Here is a 17,805-nt window from a genome sequence, read left to right as displayed (position 1 = left end):
TTGGAATTGATTTGTCTGCTTGACTTCCATTCCACTGATTGAGAGTTTGTTGGTTTTGGTAAATGCAGCAACTTCAGAAAGAATTAAAACTACTGGAATCAATACTCTCATTTTCTTTTATCACCTACTGTTAAAGCAAGGGGTTTGGAAAAGGTAACAAAAATGGGAATGTTGCTGTTAATCTTGAAGAAGGCTGTGATTCCTGCCCAGTGCAGAGCTGCTTCCCAAACCTGCTTAGAGTCACTTTTATTTTAGGTTCAAAATTGGAATCAGATCAACTCATCATTTGGAAGGAGACTAAAGTGGTACTGGGGTTTTAAGAAGATCTGTTGAGGTATCACTCCCAGCAGTACATTAATCATATATAATTTGTAAAAGAGCTTTAAAAAGTCCCCACAAAACTGGAGGTGAGGGTTTAAGGCTACATTGCACAATTCGCAGTGTACACACCAATTGGAAAATGCTGAGGAACTTGTTAATTAGGGAGCACATTCTAATTTCTAATCACACCAGGCTGGTGGATTTGGGGCTGGTTTGTTTCCCCAGGTCTGTTTAATCTCTGTAACTGGGTATGGTATTGACCAGGATGTCATTAAGAATGCAAGGGAGGAAACACAGATTAGATGTTGTCAGCTGGGTGCCAAAGAATTGGAGGCTCTGTAATGAGATGTCTTGAACAAGCCCCAGAAAAATGAAATGGGAGTGTGGGGGGGTTGTACTTCATGGAGCTTTAGTGCATTGGAATTTATGATGTTTAATTGATTGTTGAGATAGGGCAGGAGCTGTTCTGGAGATCTGTAAGACTGATCTGAGGGACTGGAGGTGAAATTCAGGAGTGAGTTGTGAGGCAGCAAGGATGGTCCTGGGCACCACCTGCACCTCCAGCAGCAACCTCTGCCCAGTGGGAAAAACTTCCCCAGTGCAGCCCCTAATTTTGCTGCTGATTTGCTGTCTCCAGTGATGAAGCAAGAAAATTCTCCAAAAAATTCATTTTAGCTTTTCAAAACAATTTTTTGAGCAGTGTTTATCTTCGGGAGAGGAGCAAGAGTATTGCAGGCAGGGAAAAGTCCCTCTCACTTTCCTTCCAGCATTAAACTGAATAGTTTGGTGTTTTCTTCCCAACAGCTGATGACTAAACATCCTGCAAAACGCCTTGGCTGTGGCCTGGAAGGTGAAAGAGACATCAGGGAACATGCTTTCTTCAGGAGAATTGACTGGGAGAAATTGGAGAACAGAGAGATTCAGCCACCTTTCAAACCTAAAGTGGTGAGTGAGGTGCCAGAGGTCCAGATGCCTCACTGTCCCATCTGGGTCACCAAAACTGATGCCTTAAGGAGCTGGAACAGAGGCTGGATGGAGTTAAGGGGAATAAAGAGGATATTTACTGAAGTGCCTTCAAAGGCCACACCCTGGCAGTACCAGAGCCACAGACATGGCTCTGCCTGGGTGGCTCCAAGATGGAAGAAAAAGGTCACAAGATCTCACATTTTTTATAAGTTTTGGTCCATTTGAATATTGGAGCTAATTGTTCAATGACTGCTCCATCCCATCCAGTCCCATCCTGCTTGTTTTTCTCTCTCCAGCCCACGTTGTTTGTGCTCTTGGGCCTGAGATTTGGATCATTTGTCCTTGGTGCCCAGCTAGAGCAGGAATTGTTTTGTCTCCCTACTCTGTGCACAAAGCTCACCATCCCATAATGTGAAGCTCAGACCCACTCACTAAAGCAGCACAGAATGTGAAAAACAGAAAAAGTTCAAACCTGAGGCCTCGTTTCCCTCACGGGCTGTCTGGGTGGGGTTGCTGCTGCAGATCTGGGCCATGGCGGAATTGAGGCCGTTTGATGAGGGCAGAGCTGTCTGTGAGCCTGTCTGTGTTTGGGTGGAACTTGGGGAACTTTGTGCTTGGCAAAAAAGCCTCACAATGGTTTGAGCCCTGCCTGGATGGTCGTGCACCATGTGAGGAGCTGAACACGGGGAAAATTGGCACTTCCACATCAGCCACTCGAGACTGGTCATAAATGAGGTTAACAACTGTCTCCTCTGAGCAACATCCAAAGTCAGGATCTGACTGAGGGGCTTGGATTAGAGGGTGAATTTCTCCATGGTTGGTAGCCCAGCACAGGGGCTTTTATTCCCCATCCTACAGCAATGTCTGCTCAGTTTGCAAGATGAATCCCTGGTTTATTTTCCATGTTCATTACTGGTTTGCACACATGTATCTGCATTTGAGAAATCCAAGCTAGTGGAAAGATGTCCTTACCTGAGAGCTGTTTGCATAATAGAATTGGAAGAGCTTTGCTTGTTGAGCCAGAATTTCTTTCAGCATGTACTGTGCTTCATTGACAGGCAAAGAGAAGAGTTTGCACACAAGAACACAAGCTTTAAGGAACAGCTGTAAATTGTTATGTCCTAACATCGAACCTTTCTTCTGTAACCCTTTTATTTTTCAGCTGAGAATCCTGGCTGGCTTTAGCACTTCAGGTGTAGGATGACTGCTCTTACACTGATTTATTTGCCAATACAGAAACACCAGTATCTGTCACAAACTAATGAACAGAGGGACACCAATACCTGAATTATTCTTCACTTTTTTCATACAAATTACTTTTTTGCATTAACAGGAGTTGAAGCTGAGAAGGGTGTTTATTGCTAAAGGAAATACCTTTTTATATGGTGTGGATTTTGCAGGCAGGGAAGGGTGTAAATAAGTGAAGAACTTGTGGGTGCTGCCAGCCAACCCTTCCCCAGAGCTGGCTGAGCAAAGGGGACCTCTTAGGGCTTATTTTATTTGAGATTTTCATTGCATGCTGCTCAAGTCAAATTTAAAGCTGATCATAAAGCAGACCTACCTTCACATCTGTAAGTTCTATTAGCTCAGGAGCTGAGTGCTTAGACTCTCCTTGAAGTTCAAAGTAACACCAGCATGAAGGTGCTAAAAGCTTCAGGTGTGGTTTGGTTCCATCAGAGCTTCCTGGCAGGTCCTGGCTCCTCCCCAGAGAGCTGTGCTCTGTCTCCCTGGTTATCATGACCTGGTTTGTTTGCACAGGCTGCTATTAAAATACACCGAGGCGGATTCACACAGAGCCCGACTCTCCTGGACAAAAATAACTTAAAATCCAAGTCCAGTATTTGCATACCCTGTGCATAGCTCATTCTGATTCTATTTGTATCAGTATCATTCAGTTATAGAGTCATTTAGGTTGGAAAAGACCTTAAAAATCATCAAGTCCCAGCCCTTATCCCAGAACTGCCAAGCCCACCACTAACCCATGTCCCTAAACACCACATTACACAAGTTTCAAATCCCTCCAGGGATGGATATTGATTTTAGAAAGCAAAAAACACACAACCCTTAGTCTGTTTGAAGATATGGGTGTATTTATAGGCTTTGTTTGGGGTGATATTTTTTGGGAAACCTTTGTAGGTACATATTCTCTGGGAAGTGCTTTCCTGCAGGAATAATCCTGCTGCTTCCACAGTCCTTACTCGAACACAGAGCTGCAGATTTTGGTCAGCAGTTGGGTGCTGTAAATAACATGTTCCCCTCCAGATTGACATTTCACAGGTTATAGGCATAGACTGATTATTTGGCAAGGACATTTTACTCTTATTTCCAAGTTTAGGGCTTTGAGGAGTTCTGTAATTTCAGTTGTACTCTAATAATGCCTTAAGGTTCAGTGCTACTCTTTAATGTGAAGACAAAAACATTGAAGATACAAATTTATTTAAAAGTTACTCTATTTGTACCCAAAATATACCCATATTTCATGTGATTTATTTCTTAGCCTCTACTAGCCTAAGCAATGTGAGAGACCTAATAGTCTCAGGAAGTTTGGGTTCAATGTCCAGCTTGTTTGAATACTTTCCATTTGCTGAAAAAAAGAAGAGGGAAAAAATTAAAAATAAAGAAAATAGCATAATTTTATTGCAGGATGATGCTTATCTGTAGAACATCTTTTTTAGCAAAAATTTCCTTTTTAGCAATAAAAAAAATTCTTTTTGTGGCTGCTCTGAGCTGGCTGTTGTGCCTCTAAGTTAATTCGATTTAATTTGGGGCTACATGCCAATAACTCAGAAGTTTTCTCCTTGTCAAAGTTGAGCTCTTTCCATTCTTGTTTTCCAGAGATTCAGTTCCAAAATGCAGAGGCTCAGTGGGCACCAGGGCATTCCATGAGTGGTGCAGAACCCACCCTGGGTGGAGAAAGCAGAGCCCCATGAGCTTTATCATGGTGCAGTGTCCCTGGGCTGGTGCTCTTCCAGGGCTGGACAAGTGTCCTCTGTGAGCAGGGCTCCAGGACCTGAGCTCAGGTCTGGAATAGGAGCCAACGTGTGCCTGAGGCAGGAGAAGTTCTTGAGAGCTGAGCTCAGGTGGCAGGGCCGGCCCAGCTCCTGCCAGGTGCTCTGTGGGAAGGTTGGAAACTCTGCCTGGGCTGTTTCCAGACCTCTCACTCTGAATGCCCTCAGTGGCCCCTCTCCAGTGCATCCTCCTACAAATGCACAGATTTGCCCGTGTTGCATTCATTCAGAAAAAAAAACCAATATTTCATATTGGTCTATTGTACAAGCCATATTCTGTCCTTTCCAAGTTATCCTCTTGAGTCTGAAGATAATAATGGAATTTTACCCTTCATATCCACATGCAGGGACATTAAAGGGATGGATAGAGAGGAAAGGGTGAGGCCAATGGGAAGAAACATTCACTGCCTTTATCCCACACCAGCTTTGTCCAAAGATCTGTTACAGTAGTTTTGAAATGAGCACATTTAGCACTTCCCTCCTCACCTCTCCACAATATTCAATGCCTCATTTTCTTCAAATATTCCTTTTTTTTTTTCTTGCACATAAGTTAATTTCATTCTGGTACCATCTTTCTGTTTTTTAGCATGCTTCTGATCATACTTCCCTGCTTATCAAGTCTTTTCTGCATTCCTCCAAAGGCTTCTTTCTACAAACCTGGTTTCTTTTGTTGTGCTCAGGCTGTAGCTGTATTAACCCCCTTCTTGGCTGGACTTTGCCCCAAAATGAGTCTCTTAAGAAAATAAAGGAGGAAACCTGTGATAGCAAGTTTTGGAACAAGAACCTGTCCAGGATGTGCTCCTGCCCAGCCCTCCTGCTATCATTTATGAATTTATAGGAGTTCACTGAATTTATAGGAATCTGTGAATTTCTAAATTTATAAATAAAAATAAATTTATGAATTTAGAGGAATTCAGGAGTTCAGAGCCTGTTCAGTGAAGACTCAAAGCACATAAATGAATTGCATTAAGCTTTTTGCAGATTGTAAAGGAACTAGAGACTAACAGGAAAAATTTAATTTCGTACGATAAGGCTTTTAAAAAGAATGAAACAACTTGACAAAGAAAGTATCTCTTGCCAACATATGTTTATCAAAATATTTCCTTTTTCCTTTTGTATCCCAGTAATGCTGAATATTTAGGCCTCTTTATCTCGTCACCTCATGCTGATGGATGAAAACCTTTCTGACTGCTTTTTATCAGGATTCAGCTATTAAAACTTCACTGTTTGTCGGGGTTTTTTTTGTCAAAATATCTGAAAAGAAAATTTTCCCTCAACTACTCATAAGAAACATGCCTTGCATGTATCCTGACAACTCTGCTGTTGTATTGCTGACTTTTTTCAGCCTTTTTTTCTGCTTTTTTCTCTCCTTGCAGTGCGGCAAAGGGGCTGAAAACTTCGATAAGTTCTTCACACGAGGACAGCCGGTGTTGACGCCTCCAGATCAGCTGGTCATTGCCAACATAGACCAAACAGATTTTGAAGGGTTCTCTTATGTCAACCCCCAGTTTGTGCACCCCCTTGTAGAAAATGTAGCATGAAACAGCAGAACAAATCCCGCCATGGGGAGCAGGTGTAACCCTACAATTTTTAGGCTTTCGCCTCGTTGATTCCATTTGGGCCTGGAAATTGTAGGGTTAGAGGGTGGAAGATGAGGGAAGGGCCACTTAGTCAGGATTTGGGCTTTGCAGCAGCAATGTTCTCTTAACAGGAGGTAAATTAGTGTACGGTGCCCACTTTTTCTTCTAGAAGTCGCCACTGACTTGTTGAAATTACCCATGTTTTGGTACGTTCTCTATTTTGTAACTTCCCACTGTCCTTTTGCTCCCTTCTCCACTCTGTTGTGTTGGAAGCACATCTGACACGTGGTCTGAATGAGAAGCCACCTCAAGTATTCATTCCTTGGGGGTGGGAGCTGCTCCCCGGAGACCTCAGGGGCAGCACCAGAGACTGAGCGGGGTCAGCGCCAGGGGGAGAGGCATTGCAAAAAAAGCACTGAAAGTGTTTGCAAAGTATGGCAGGGGAAAAAAAAACAGTTGGGAATGGGTGGGAGGGGGGATGAAATCAAATTAGACCCTGAGGTTTGGTGAACTGATCCTGTAAAATCCCAAATAAAAGCACTGAGGTGGTGGCCACATCTCTAGGATTTGTGCTATGAGTAGCATGTGATAAACTCGAGGGTGAAATTTTGTCTTTAATAATAATAATAATAATAATGATAATAGTAATAATTTTAATAATACTTTTGTGAATTTTTAATCTCCATGAGATTATTCTGTGATCCAGGGTGCCATTGTCTGTTCAGTTGGTTTCATTTACACCACTCCTCAAGTTTACTGTTAACTGGTTCTAATACCAATATTTTACTATGAAATTTATTAACCTGGAATGTAAAACAAAACTGTAATTCCTTATATCTTATTTACATGTGTTTATTTATAGTCTGCAGTGTAGGACAGTAAATTGAAGAAAGCATTATGTATACTAAATTAACAAAAAATGCAGCCCCAAGTGACTTCCTGATTTCTCCAGAATAACTCATGAAAATCAAGTGAGATTTAGTCTTAAATAATCGGTTTTAATTCAGAAAACTTTGGGCTGTAGAATAATCAAGCCTGAAAAAAGCAGCACCTAAAACTGGTTTTATTGATAGAATGGAATTTAATACATTTTACATATGCTTCATGCAATGAATTTTGCATGTTTAGTAATAACTCTTAATAATAAGGGTTAATAATAAGCAGATCTATATTATTGACATAATCGTATCAAGTGTAAAGAGTATTATAAAAATTTTATAAAACAACTTGTGCTTTATTTGTGAAAGTTCTTGTTCTGAATGACACCATTTAGATTTAGCTAAATGTTTTCTTGCTATTGTTTTGATTTTTACTTTAGGTTTTGAATATTGTTACTGGCTTAGGGTATAATCTCTTTTTTTTAAAGTAGATATACTTTTAAATAATAATTGCTACCTGCAGGTTTTATACGAGGTTCAATTAGGCTTTCATTTCACATCTGCTTATTACTTGCAGAGAAGAAAATAGACTTTATTTGCAATGATGAACACTGTAATTAATGCAATCTTCTCCTCTCACTTAGATAAAAAATTTTGATATTTCCTCTTACTACTTACCAGAAGATATTAACTCAAATATCAGTAAATAATGTTTTGTGCATATTTTGGGTTTGTTACAGCATGTAAAATAGTACTTGGTGCATTTCCCTTTTTTTTTCCTCTCCTGCCTTGATCCCATTAGCAGCCACAGGCACTTTTTGTCTGTCAGATGTGCATGATGATGCCAGAAGCATGATGTCTCTGTTGCTGCATGCAGACTGATTACAATTTTTCCAGCATGTAAACATATTCAAAAAAGTAAGATATTTGCCATAAAATACTTCAATTTATACTAGAATATGTAATGGGGTGGGGTGGGAGGGGAACCTACTTTCTAATCATCTTTTATGACAATAAAACATGGAACCTGTGCCAAAGATTCTGTCAGAAAGATCCAATCCTGCCAGGTGGGAGCCAGAGGGGTGGGTTGGACCTGGGGGTGCCCTGGGGGAGCTGGGCAGGTGTGAGGGAGACGTGGTTGGGTGTGAAGGGTGACAGTGTGGAGCTTCTGCCCCTGCAGGCCCCTTGGGAAATGTGGCTTTGGGGCCAGGACGTGCAATTCCCACACCCCAGAAATCCAATTGTTGCCCTGTCTCAGATCCAATTGTTGCCCTGTCTCAGATCCAATTGTTGCCCTGTCTCAGATCCAATTGTTGCCCTCTCTCAGATCCAATTGTTGCCCTGTCTCAGATCCAATTGTTGCCCTGTCTCAGTCCTTTTGTACCCCCAGCTCCCACCAGGAGCATCCTGGAGTGATCAAAGCCGGACATCCCAGGGTGTGGCTCACGAGGGGCGTTGGCCAATTGACAGGAACTCAGATCATTGCCTAAACAAACGGGACTCCAAACTTCTCAGACATTTCAGGAGTAAAATTTTTAAACTGTTCTGTGTCAAATTCGTTGTCATCCAAGACTGGGAGTTCATTTTCTGCTTTGTGTATTATGTACTTCAAAAATGATGGAATTCACCATAAAGCTTGTGGTCTAATGCAGCATTCATGACTTCTTTTCTTTTTTTTTTCTTTTTTTTTTCTGGATATTATTAGCCTGGCAATGTTTAGTAAAATGCTGTAGAAGACAATAGATTGAATTAAGATAACAGATTACTGAGTCTCAGATTTTAATAAAGAGGGGGCTCTCAACTATGCCAGTCTGCCAAGAGGTGCCATTGTGCTTGTTTTTAAAAGGTGAAGTGAAAGAGACACTTTTGAAAAAGGAAAATACAGAGAGAAAAATACCAGCATACAGGTTTGGGGAGTAAGCAGAGCAGAACAGGGGCAGAATTGAACCAAGCCAGAAACCAGACAAAAGCCCCCTTGGGTAGATGTTGCCACAGTTGTGTTTTCCTGATGAAATCTGAATTTTCCAAGGAAGTCCCATTGCTGGCACAGTTGTGACAGTCGGTGCTGTTCACAGCCAGACACAGCATCACAGGGCTGCTCTGACACTGGGACTGAGCTGGTTTAACACTGGGACAGAGCTGCTCATTTTCTGGCTACTTCTCATACCAGTTTTTTCAGCCCTTGTGGTTGTCTCCCAGTTTTTCTGGTGTAGAAGCAGAAATTCCTCTTTAGAGTCATTACCTCAGGTCCCTGGGCTTGTGACAGACTTGCTGTGTTCTGGAGGTTCCTGAAACACTTAGGAAAAGCTACAGTGAACTCCTGGATCCTGCAGGAGCAGGGCAGGGTTGGATAAAGCAGGATTGGTGGTGTTACCCCTCACTGCTCTTCCTGCTGCCCTCGCCTGCTCTGACCTTTCCCAACAACTCCTGCTGGCTGCTCAGAATCCAGAAACTTTTCATGGCCAGGAAAACCTGAAGAATCCAGCCAGAACTTTGATATCTTTTCAGAGACAGATGTTATTTATATCATATTTTTCACAAGATTTGGTTTTCTGGAGAACATGTATCAACAGAAGGAGAGGCATTAGAGCTGCTTCTCTTCCACTTGTGTTTGATAGCAAGTGTAATCCCAACACCCACGTTGCCACCAAGATTCCCAAAAGGCAAATTGAAAATTGTACTGCACTGAAGCTGGGGTGGAAGTTTTGGGAGTTGTGTTTCCATCCCTGTGCTGAGTCCCAGATGGTTCCAGGGCAGCCCCATTCCTGCTGGGAGAGGCACAGGTTTGCCAGGTAAAACTTCCAAGGGGTTTTCAGGGATCAGATGGGACTTAACTGGCTCCTAGGCAAATTCTGTCATTATTCAGGCCTCTGGATGCTTTTGTGCCCCTTTGAGTGAGCAGAGCAGGGCGGTGGAATTCCAGGCCAACCATTCACCCACCAGCCAGGCTCGGGGCTCTGAGCAAGGCTGGCACATGTGTGAGAAGGAGAGAGCACATTCCTGTGATAAAATAGTCCTTAATCCAGTTTGGAGAGAAATCCAGTTTAGCTTTCTGATTCTTCATTCTTTCCAGAAATACAATTGAATTTCCTTTTACAAACTGAAGAAAGTTCTTCTGGAAATCAGCTGTTAGTTTAGAAAAAAACCTCATCACGTCTGAATGCTGCTGGCCTTTGAAATCCATCCTGTCTCTTGGGGTGAATCCAGTTCAGTAATTCTGGGCTTCTATAAAATTAATAAGGTCAAGCAAGAGAGGAACTTGTCTTCTAGCTGGAAGGATGACACATCTAAGGGTGGAGTGGTACCAGTTGAAAAGTGTTTTCTGAGCCAGTGCCTCTGGATGCAATCCCAGTGAAATGCCATAGGAGACACATGCAGTGAGCAGGGGGGGCAGATCCTCCTTATTGTGCAAAGCATAGCATTGGAAATAATTAATAATAATAATAATAATCCAATAAGAAAGCTTGGATACCAGTAGGAAGCATATCTACAGTATATTGAGTTTACAGTAGGCTTTTGGACCTGCCAGGAAATTTCTGGAAATATTTAATGTGATTTTCAGTTCTTTTAGTCATTAGCATAAGTTATTGTACATAGGGGTTTTTTGTCTGTGCAAATGTGTGGGCTGTGTTTGATGTGTCCCCTCTGTAGGTGGGCACTGAGCTGCCAAGTAGTCCAAAAGCAGACAAGCTAAAAAGCACTTTCTTCCCTCAGCCCCTCACTCACAGACAGGATCTGAAATAGCTGAGTTGCAGAAATAAGTAAGATTTGACTCCATAGCATGCACGATTCCCTCTCTGTGCCAGTAACAACTGGGAATGAAATAGCCTTAGCATGAATAATGCCCGTGCACCACAGCCCTCCTGTTCCAGGAAACCTTGAGGGGAGAGGCCCCTCTCTGCCTCACCCACCTCAGCTGCAGGAGGGGGTAACAATGGTGACTGACCCCGCAGGGAGGGCTGGGCGCCTCTTAGGCAGCGTTTCTAATTCACTTTTAACCTGAAAAGAGTTGTGTAAGTGTTGTTATAATTTTTACTATTAAATCAGCTCCTTGGACTCACATGGTACTGCTGGCTATACCATGCTGTTTCTACTTTTTTATAGAACTTTAGTAACTCTGCTGAAACCCTTTGAAGAGAAATAAAATCAGATCTGAGACGTTTCTTACAGAATCTGGAGTCCAGGTTTTGTACCTGGAGTCAGGGTGTGATGGGGAGTGATGCTTGCTGATGGTGTGGGTCAGCTGCACTTACCTCTTCTCCAGCTACTGAGATTTTTATGTGCAATTTAAAAATTCCATGCGGATGGAGGTCTTGGCAGAACTGATAATTGGAGGGGGAGATTCCCTTTGGGTAAATCAAGTCAGCACAGCTGTTTTCTAGCACTGTTTTTACTGACTCCTGCTGAAGGAGGAGCTCTGTTCTTTGTGCAGCTGGTTTGTCCATGACAGGCTGATATTTTCTGTTGATATTTTAATGTATTTCTGTGTTGTAAATGTGTCTTTGTGCTTCTTTTTTTCCTTGTCTGTGACACCGTAGTTCAGATTTTAAAGAAAACTGCTCCAGAAGCTGTTTTTGTTTTTCTTCCACTGATGTCAGTTGACCTAAATAAATAAATTAAGTCTGTTTCATGATTTGAAACGGTGCAGGATGAGTAGCAGCAACATTGACACAGCTGCCATTGAAGCTCATTTCTCGCTGGTTACATTGGACACTCTGCAGCTGATGTTTCATTAGTTTGATAATTAATAATGACAGGAACGTTTTAATAGAAAGGGAAATGTTGTTCATGATCTTTACAAACATTTTGCTGAGAACTATTTGAATTTCTTTTCCTTCTCTCTGAACCCCTTGGGGTGACACTGCCAAGGGTTCCTTCCCGAGATTCACACACTCCTGGCTTAAAAATCTTAAAATTAACAAACCAAAACCCCACTACAGCTTCCAAGGCACCCAGGGCACCACAGAGCTCCCTGAGTGCTTGGCCAACAGCCCCAATTCACTGAAAATATTAATTATATTATGTGTTGTACCCACTGTTGGCCTTGGAGTATAAAAACAATGCTCTTGCAGGGATAATAAAAATTTAATCTATGGCTCATTCCCCAAACCTTTCATTTGTTCTCTCCCCTGTTATCAAAATGTATGTAAAAAAAAAAAATCAACAAAACGAAGCTCATTGGCTCTTTCTAAAATGTGCATTTCTCAACACTCTGTAGTTTTGCACAACAATACAGAGAACACCTGGAACTTCTCAAATGACTGTATGCTACTTAATTTTTTTTAACATTGATGAACTCATTAATATTTTAATATTATTTTAATATTATTTTAAGACCCAAATGTTGTATTTATATAGAGGAGAACATTATTTATTTCATATCACTTATCTGCAAGATGCTACCAGAAAATTTGGAGAGGCCATTCATTTTTCAAAAGATTTTTAAAAAAACACAACCATTGGAAGTGTAGTGGGCAAGACTGATGTACAAATTACAGCATCTTTTTTTTGTTTGTTTGTTTCATAATTCACAGGATCTTCAATCTTTGTTTGCATGAAATGCTTTTGTTAAGTATTAATTGTAGTTTCAAAGCAAGTGTGTATGAATAAAAATACTGATCATTACTTTTGTGAGAGTTTGGTCTGCCTTGATGAAATTTCCATTCAAAATTGACTCCCCCAGGGCCAGAGGCTGAGAGAGGTTGGTGTGAGCAGCCACAGAAATTGCTCAGTCTGGACTTTGATTCTTCAGAGACAGGGTTTTAACCTGGGCTTTTGTTTTTAATTCTTGTTAATGAATTACCTAAAAAAGGTGGGTCTGGAAGAGGATTTCTGTGTGCTGACCTTGGTGCTGCTGGGCTGCTCCAGGTGTGGGAGCCAAAGGGAAAAAACAGCCCCAAGAGCCAAAGGAGGTCTGGATTGGAGGGTCTGGTTCCAAGCTCGATGTGGGATTGGTGCTGGAGGGATTTGTCCTCCTTGGGAGCAGCCAGACCCAAAAAACTCAAACTCAATTTCTCTTTGAGTGTGGGAGCCCTGGGTGGTTCATTCCACCCTCTGCTGCTTCCTCCTGGGAGGAGAGGCTGTGTCAGTGATTGATAGCCCACAATTCTCAGCACCCAGGACTCCAGCAGGCAAAATTAAAGGAAAATCCTTTCATTTTGATCATTGATGATCCTCAGGGCCCCACCTGTGTGGTGAAACATCTGATTTAGCATTCCTGGATTTCCCTTGGGCTCCTGGGGACCGGACGGGACCTCCCAGTCCCACCAGCCCCGTCCACCCCACAGTCCCAGCCTCGTTCACACTGACATCATTGGTTTTCAAAACTTGAAAGCAATGTCCAAATATTGTGACAGCTTGACAGACAGCTCCCTTTCCTGCCTGCTCTCACAGGATTGAAGCTCATGCTGATTCAGTTACTGGGTTTGTTGGCTGAGTTTGCCCTGAGGAATTGTTGAAATTCTGGGTTTTTTTCCAAAGAGTGTTTCCAGTCTACTTCACATCTGTCATCCAACTTGCTCAGCTTCTGAAGGCCATGAACACATCTCAGACCTTGGGAGCTTTCTGCAGAGCAGCACAGGGACTCTGGGGACACATCCCTGCCCTGAGCTCGTGGACACAGAGTCGGTGCCCCCAGGGCAGGAGGAAGGGGGTCCTGAGCTCTCCATTCTGCCAGAGCTGCACCCCCAGCCAGGCTGGACAGGATTTGTGGCCAAACCCCCACAGTGCCCATCCAAGGGGCTGTTGGCTTTTGGGGTGGCAGCTTGGACATGAGCTTCTGAACTCTCTCCTTGGGGAAAAACAAGTCTGGCAGAGCAGTGGGTGCTGGGCATGGACCCACAGGGTGGGAGAGCTGCTGGATACCCCATGGCCACACTCTGCACCCTCCCAGCTCAGGCTGGGGGTCTCACGAGCAGGACAATCCCCCGGCTCACAGTGGGATGACTCAGCTGTCACGAGGGGGTGGTGAGAGCCTGCGTGGGCAGCTTTGCTGTGATGGGCTGTGGGAAAGGGGAAGGTGCTGGAACACTGCATCTTTGACTCTTTCTAGGCATGCAAGATCAAGCTGGTGGTTCTGGGGAAAATGAAGCGTTCAAAGCTCCTGCAGGAGAGGCTGAAGGTCTCCATGCCTGCCACAGGAGAGCAGCTCCATCAGGAATGTTTCCAGCACCATAAATCACACCAAGTGTTCGTGCCTGCCTCCCCCAGCCCCAGCCTCTCTTCAGAGATTTGGGTATTTGATTCAGAAATCTCAGAATATTTTTGCAGAGCTGGTGTGTGAGCTGCAAATAAAACCAGCTCCTCTGAGAACTGCTTGGGTAGCTGAAATGATGACTGCATTAATTACCACGAGGTAATTATAATCCCACCTGCTCCCTGGGGAGCTGTGGTGAAGCAAAGGCAAATCAATCAGGGGCCCAAATCAGGACAGCTGTTGCCATGTGTGGATGCCTTGTCCTCAAAGGGATGTTTTCCCTGGCTGCATCTGTCACTTGTCACCTTCCCAAAGTGCTGCTGCACCCAAAGAAATGGGGATGGCACGAGGAGACCAGGGCTGGACCCACAGAGTTACCTGCAAAAGTGGTTTTTATTACTTTTTTTTCCCCTCTTTCCCAAAAGAAGGGCATGGGATGAGGCAGATCTCATGGGAAATGAGTCAAGGCTGTCTCCTTCTCTGGGGACTTGCTGCATTTGCTGCCAGGGTGACAGTGTCAGACAGCAGCTGCCACTTGCAGTGCTCATTACTGGCCCTGAGTCAGTGCCTGACATCCCAGCAGAGGTTGTTGCACAGTCTGATGAAGGACAGGAAATAATTCCAAAGCCAATTTAAAGCACCCTACCTGGGTGAGGAAAAAAAGCCAAGCAAACAACCCCAAAGTGGAAGTTTGCTTAGAAATATTTTAGATCTCACTCTTGCCCATCAAAGGTGGCAAAAATCACTTGTCTCTTTACATACTGGGCAGGAATTTTGTGTCTGTGTCTGAGAGAGAGAGAGTTTGGTCCACATCTGTCCTATCTTTCCTATTTTTCCTATTTGGGGCCTTGATCCATCCCCCTTACCTTGCTCCTCTATTCAGAACACTTCATAAAACTCAGTGCCCATAACAGGGAGGCTTCCTAATCCACACAAAACATTCTGCAACAATTTATATAAAACCTCATTAAAGCTTCAACATTTCCAGGGACACCTCCAGAAAAACACTCTTTTAACAGGATGCATTTGCTTCTCCTCCAAGTGTAACTGTGTCTGGGACTCTGACTAGGAATGATCTCAGGGAAAATCCACCAGAAACAGCTATAAAAGCAACCAGCAAGGGCAGAAGGAAGGAAAGGCCAGCAGTGAGAGCATCCCAAATCCCCTTGGATCATTTCCTGGTCTTTTGGGATAAGTCATTTAGCATTCTTGTGCCTGATTGACACTAACATCATTAAAAGGTTGGTAATGAATTTCAGTGCTATATAAATCACACGGAAAACTATTACCCTTAATACCAGCGTTACGAGGCTTTAATAATTAATGTCATCTGAACCTGTTTCCAAAACATGACCTTTGAAATCAGATTGCTGTGGCCAGAGCCATCCCTCATCCTGCAGGAGCTGTTTCCAGCCAGCCTGGTGGCTGCAGTGGGGCTGTGGATGGCTCCAGGGCCAGGAGCAGCTCCCAGAGGGGCCCTGTGCTGGTGGAAGCTCCACTCCTTGTGCAGAGGATCCCAGAAAACACCAGGAGTGAGAAAAAAGCACTGCCAGCATCAATTCCAGCTCGTCTCGTTGTAGGGCACTGCCCTGCAGGGTGAAAGGGCAAAATGTGAGCACTCCCTGCTCTTTCAGACTCCTTCCCTCCTGCGTGGGGATGCTCAGATCCCCGGGCAGCCTGGGGTGCTGGTGCCTGCCAGCCCTGGAGCACCAAAGGCTGCACCTGGAAACCTCCTGAACTGGCCCATCCTCCTCTTTGATCAGCTCAGTTTAGCCCCCAAATGATGACAGAGGGTATTTTATTTTAAATAAAATCCCTAACTTCCATTCACACGTGTGCCTTTGTTGTTCTGTGAGTCAGAGCTGCTCGGGGAGGCTGCGAAAGGCTCCACACATTTATTTTTTTTCAGGCTTTCACACAGCATGTGGGTGCTGGGTTAAAAATAATGTGGCACCTCTCCTTGAGCTTCCTCCCAAGCAGCAGATCCAGGCAGAGGGATGTGCAGGGGAAACAGCAAATGGAGCTGCAGCTCCAACAGCCCACAGAGTTAATTCCTTTAATTTAGTCATGGTGCAAGCAGGATGTGAAAACCCTCCCAGGGAGAGGGGAAGGGCTGGTGTTCTTTGGTGCTGGGAGTTTTATGTCTTTCCCTGTTTAGAGAGTTTGAAAAATAAAGCAACAACGCTGCTGGGATAAGGAGCAGAAGTTGTGCTGAACTCCTTCCACACCTCAGGACCTGGCTGCAGCAGCCCTGGGGAGTGCTCAGGTGTGCCCACCCCAGTGCTGGGAATGCTCAGGTGTGCCCACCCCAGTGCTGGAGTGCTCAGGTGTGCCCACCCCACCTGCACAGGGCTGGGAGTGCTCAGGTGTGCATCCCAAAGCCAAGATGCTGGTGCCAGTTTTGCTGCCTGTAGGAGGATGCAGTGTGGGTAAATGAAGGTGGTACAGAATGCAATCATATCCCCTAAAGAGCTGCAGCTGAACCAATTACCAAAGATTAGGAGCAGGCCTGATGCTAACAGGCCACACCTGTAGCAAATAAGAACAGTGTTACAAAAGAGTGGATTGGTGGGAACTGGAGTCAGTTGGCAACTGCAAGGACCAGGGGCAGTCAGTGCTTAGAGGGGCTGCCTATGAGAAACATTGAGGAGGTACAGAACTCTGGTGATATGGAGTCTTTGCACTATAATGATAATAGAACTCTCAATATACAAGACAACAGCTGCCCTGTGTGAAATGCCTCACAAACACCACCCAAGAGAAACAAAAATCTCTAAAGTCTCCTTTAGGAAGTGGTTCCCAGCCTCTGGGAGCTGCCCTTGGGTTTCCCTGGGTGTGGTGCTGGGGCTGCTGCATCCCTGCCCATCCAGTGCCCCCCCGAGCCTCCCCCAGCCCTGCTGCCCACGAAATGACAAAAAACAGCAAGAGCTGAACAGCTGGCACAGAGCATCCCTCACCTCCCACACAAGGCACAGCAGCTCCAGCATCCCAGCTTGGTGCATTCGCCTGCTCGCTCCCCTCTTTGCTTGGGCAAACGCTGAAACCCCTGGCTGAGGCTGAGCTCCCCTCCCTGTGCCCAAAGTGCCTCTCCCAGCCTGGTCTGCAGGTTAGATTGCTCAGTGGCTGTTGTCTGACACCAGATCAGAGCCATGGGTGGGCTCAGGGGTGGCTGCCCTTTGCCGGGTGGATTTGCTGTCCAAATAATTCAGCACAGAGCAAATCTGAGGGAGCAGGAGGGGAGGCAAAGCTGAGGTTTCATAGCAGCTGGTGGCCCAGGCTGACAGGACCAGACCTTTTATTTCATAATAACCTGAGTGCCTTCAAGGCAGCTTCTATTGAAAGGGAAAAGACCAGGAAAAAGCATCCCTGCAGATGTCACCTGTCAGCATCAAACCCTTGTAGCTGAAATGAGACGTGCCCACCACCCCCGGAGCACTGCTGCCAGCCCAAGGAGAGCTGCTGTAACAAATCACTTCTGTTCTGAGCCACTAATGAAGCTCAAATCCCTCCTCAGTAATAAGGTTTGACCTTGGGTGCATCCTAAAAGCTGCTGCTGAGGTGTCCATGGAGCTTCAAGCTTCCACGCTGATTAAAGGGTGCTACAAAAGGCAGCTGCAGTGCCAGGGGCTGGGACAGAGCCCAGCCCTGCAGAGTCTGGCACAGCTGGGGGACATCCTGACCTGGGCAAGGTCCCACCCAGCTTCACTTGTCCCACGTGTGGCTGTGGAGGAGGATCCACAGGAGGAAATAGCCCAGAATGAGCAGTGAAAAGTGAGGAAGGAAAATGATGCTGCCAGCTGGTGTTATGTGAAACAATTAACTGAACCCAGCTATTGCAGGACTTGCCAAAGTCCTGC

At 44.6% G+C, this 17,805-nt stretch overlaps 1 protein-coding gene across 1 annotated transcript in view; it reads left to right on the top strand.

The window, feature by feature from the left end:
- Window positions 1-12,378, top strand: part of PRKCA (protein kinase C alpha) — a 149,325-nt gene extending 136,947 nt beyond the window's left edge. The window contains 2 exon segments of the mRNA XM_036394402.2: window positions 1,126-1,266; window positions 5,672-12,378. Coding sequence (XP_036250295.1) covers window positions 1,126-1,266; window positions 5,672-5,836 — 306 coding nt within the window. The 3' untranslated portion in view covers window positions 5,837-12,378.
- The last annotated feature ends 5,427 nt before the right edge of the window (window positions 12,379-17,805 follow it).

Source organism: Molothrus ater, chromosome 19 (assembly GCF_012460135.2).
Source record: "Molothrus ater isolate BHLD 08-10-18 breed brown headed cowbird chromosome 19, BPBGC_Mater_1.1, whole genome shotgun sequence".
Lineage (NCBI taxonomy): Eukaryota > Metazoa > Chordata > Aves > Passeriformes > Icteridae > Molothrus > Molothrus ater.
The sequence above is the reverse complement of the archived record's forward strand: the minus strand, read 5'-3'. Positions and strand labels throughout refer to the sequence as shown.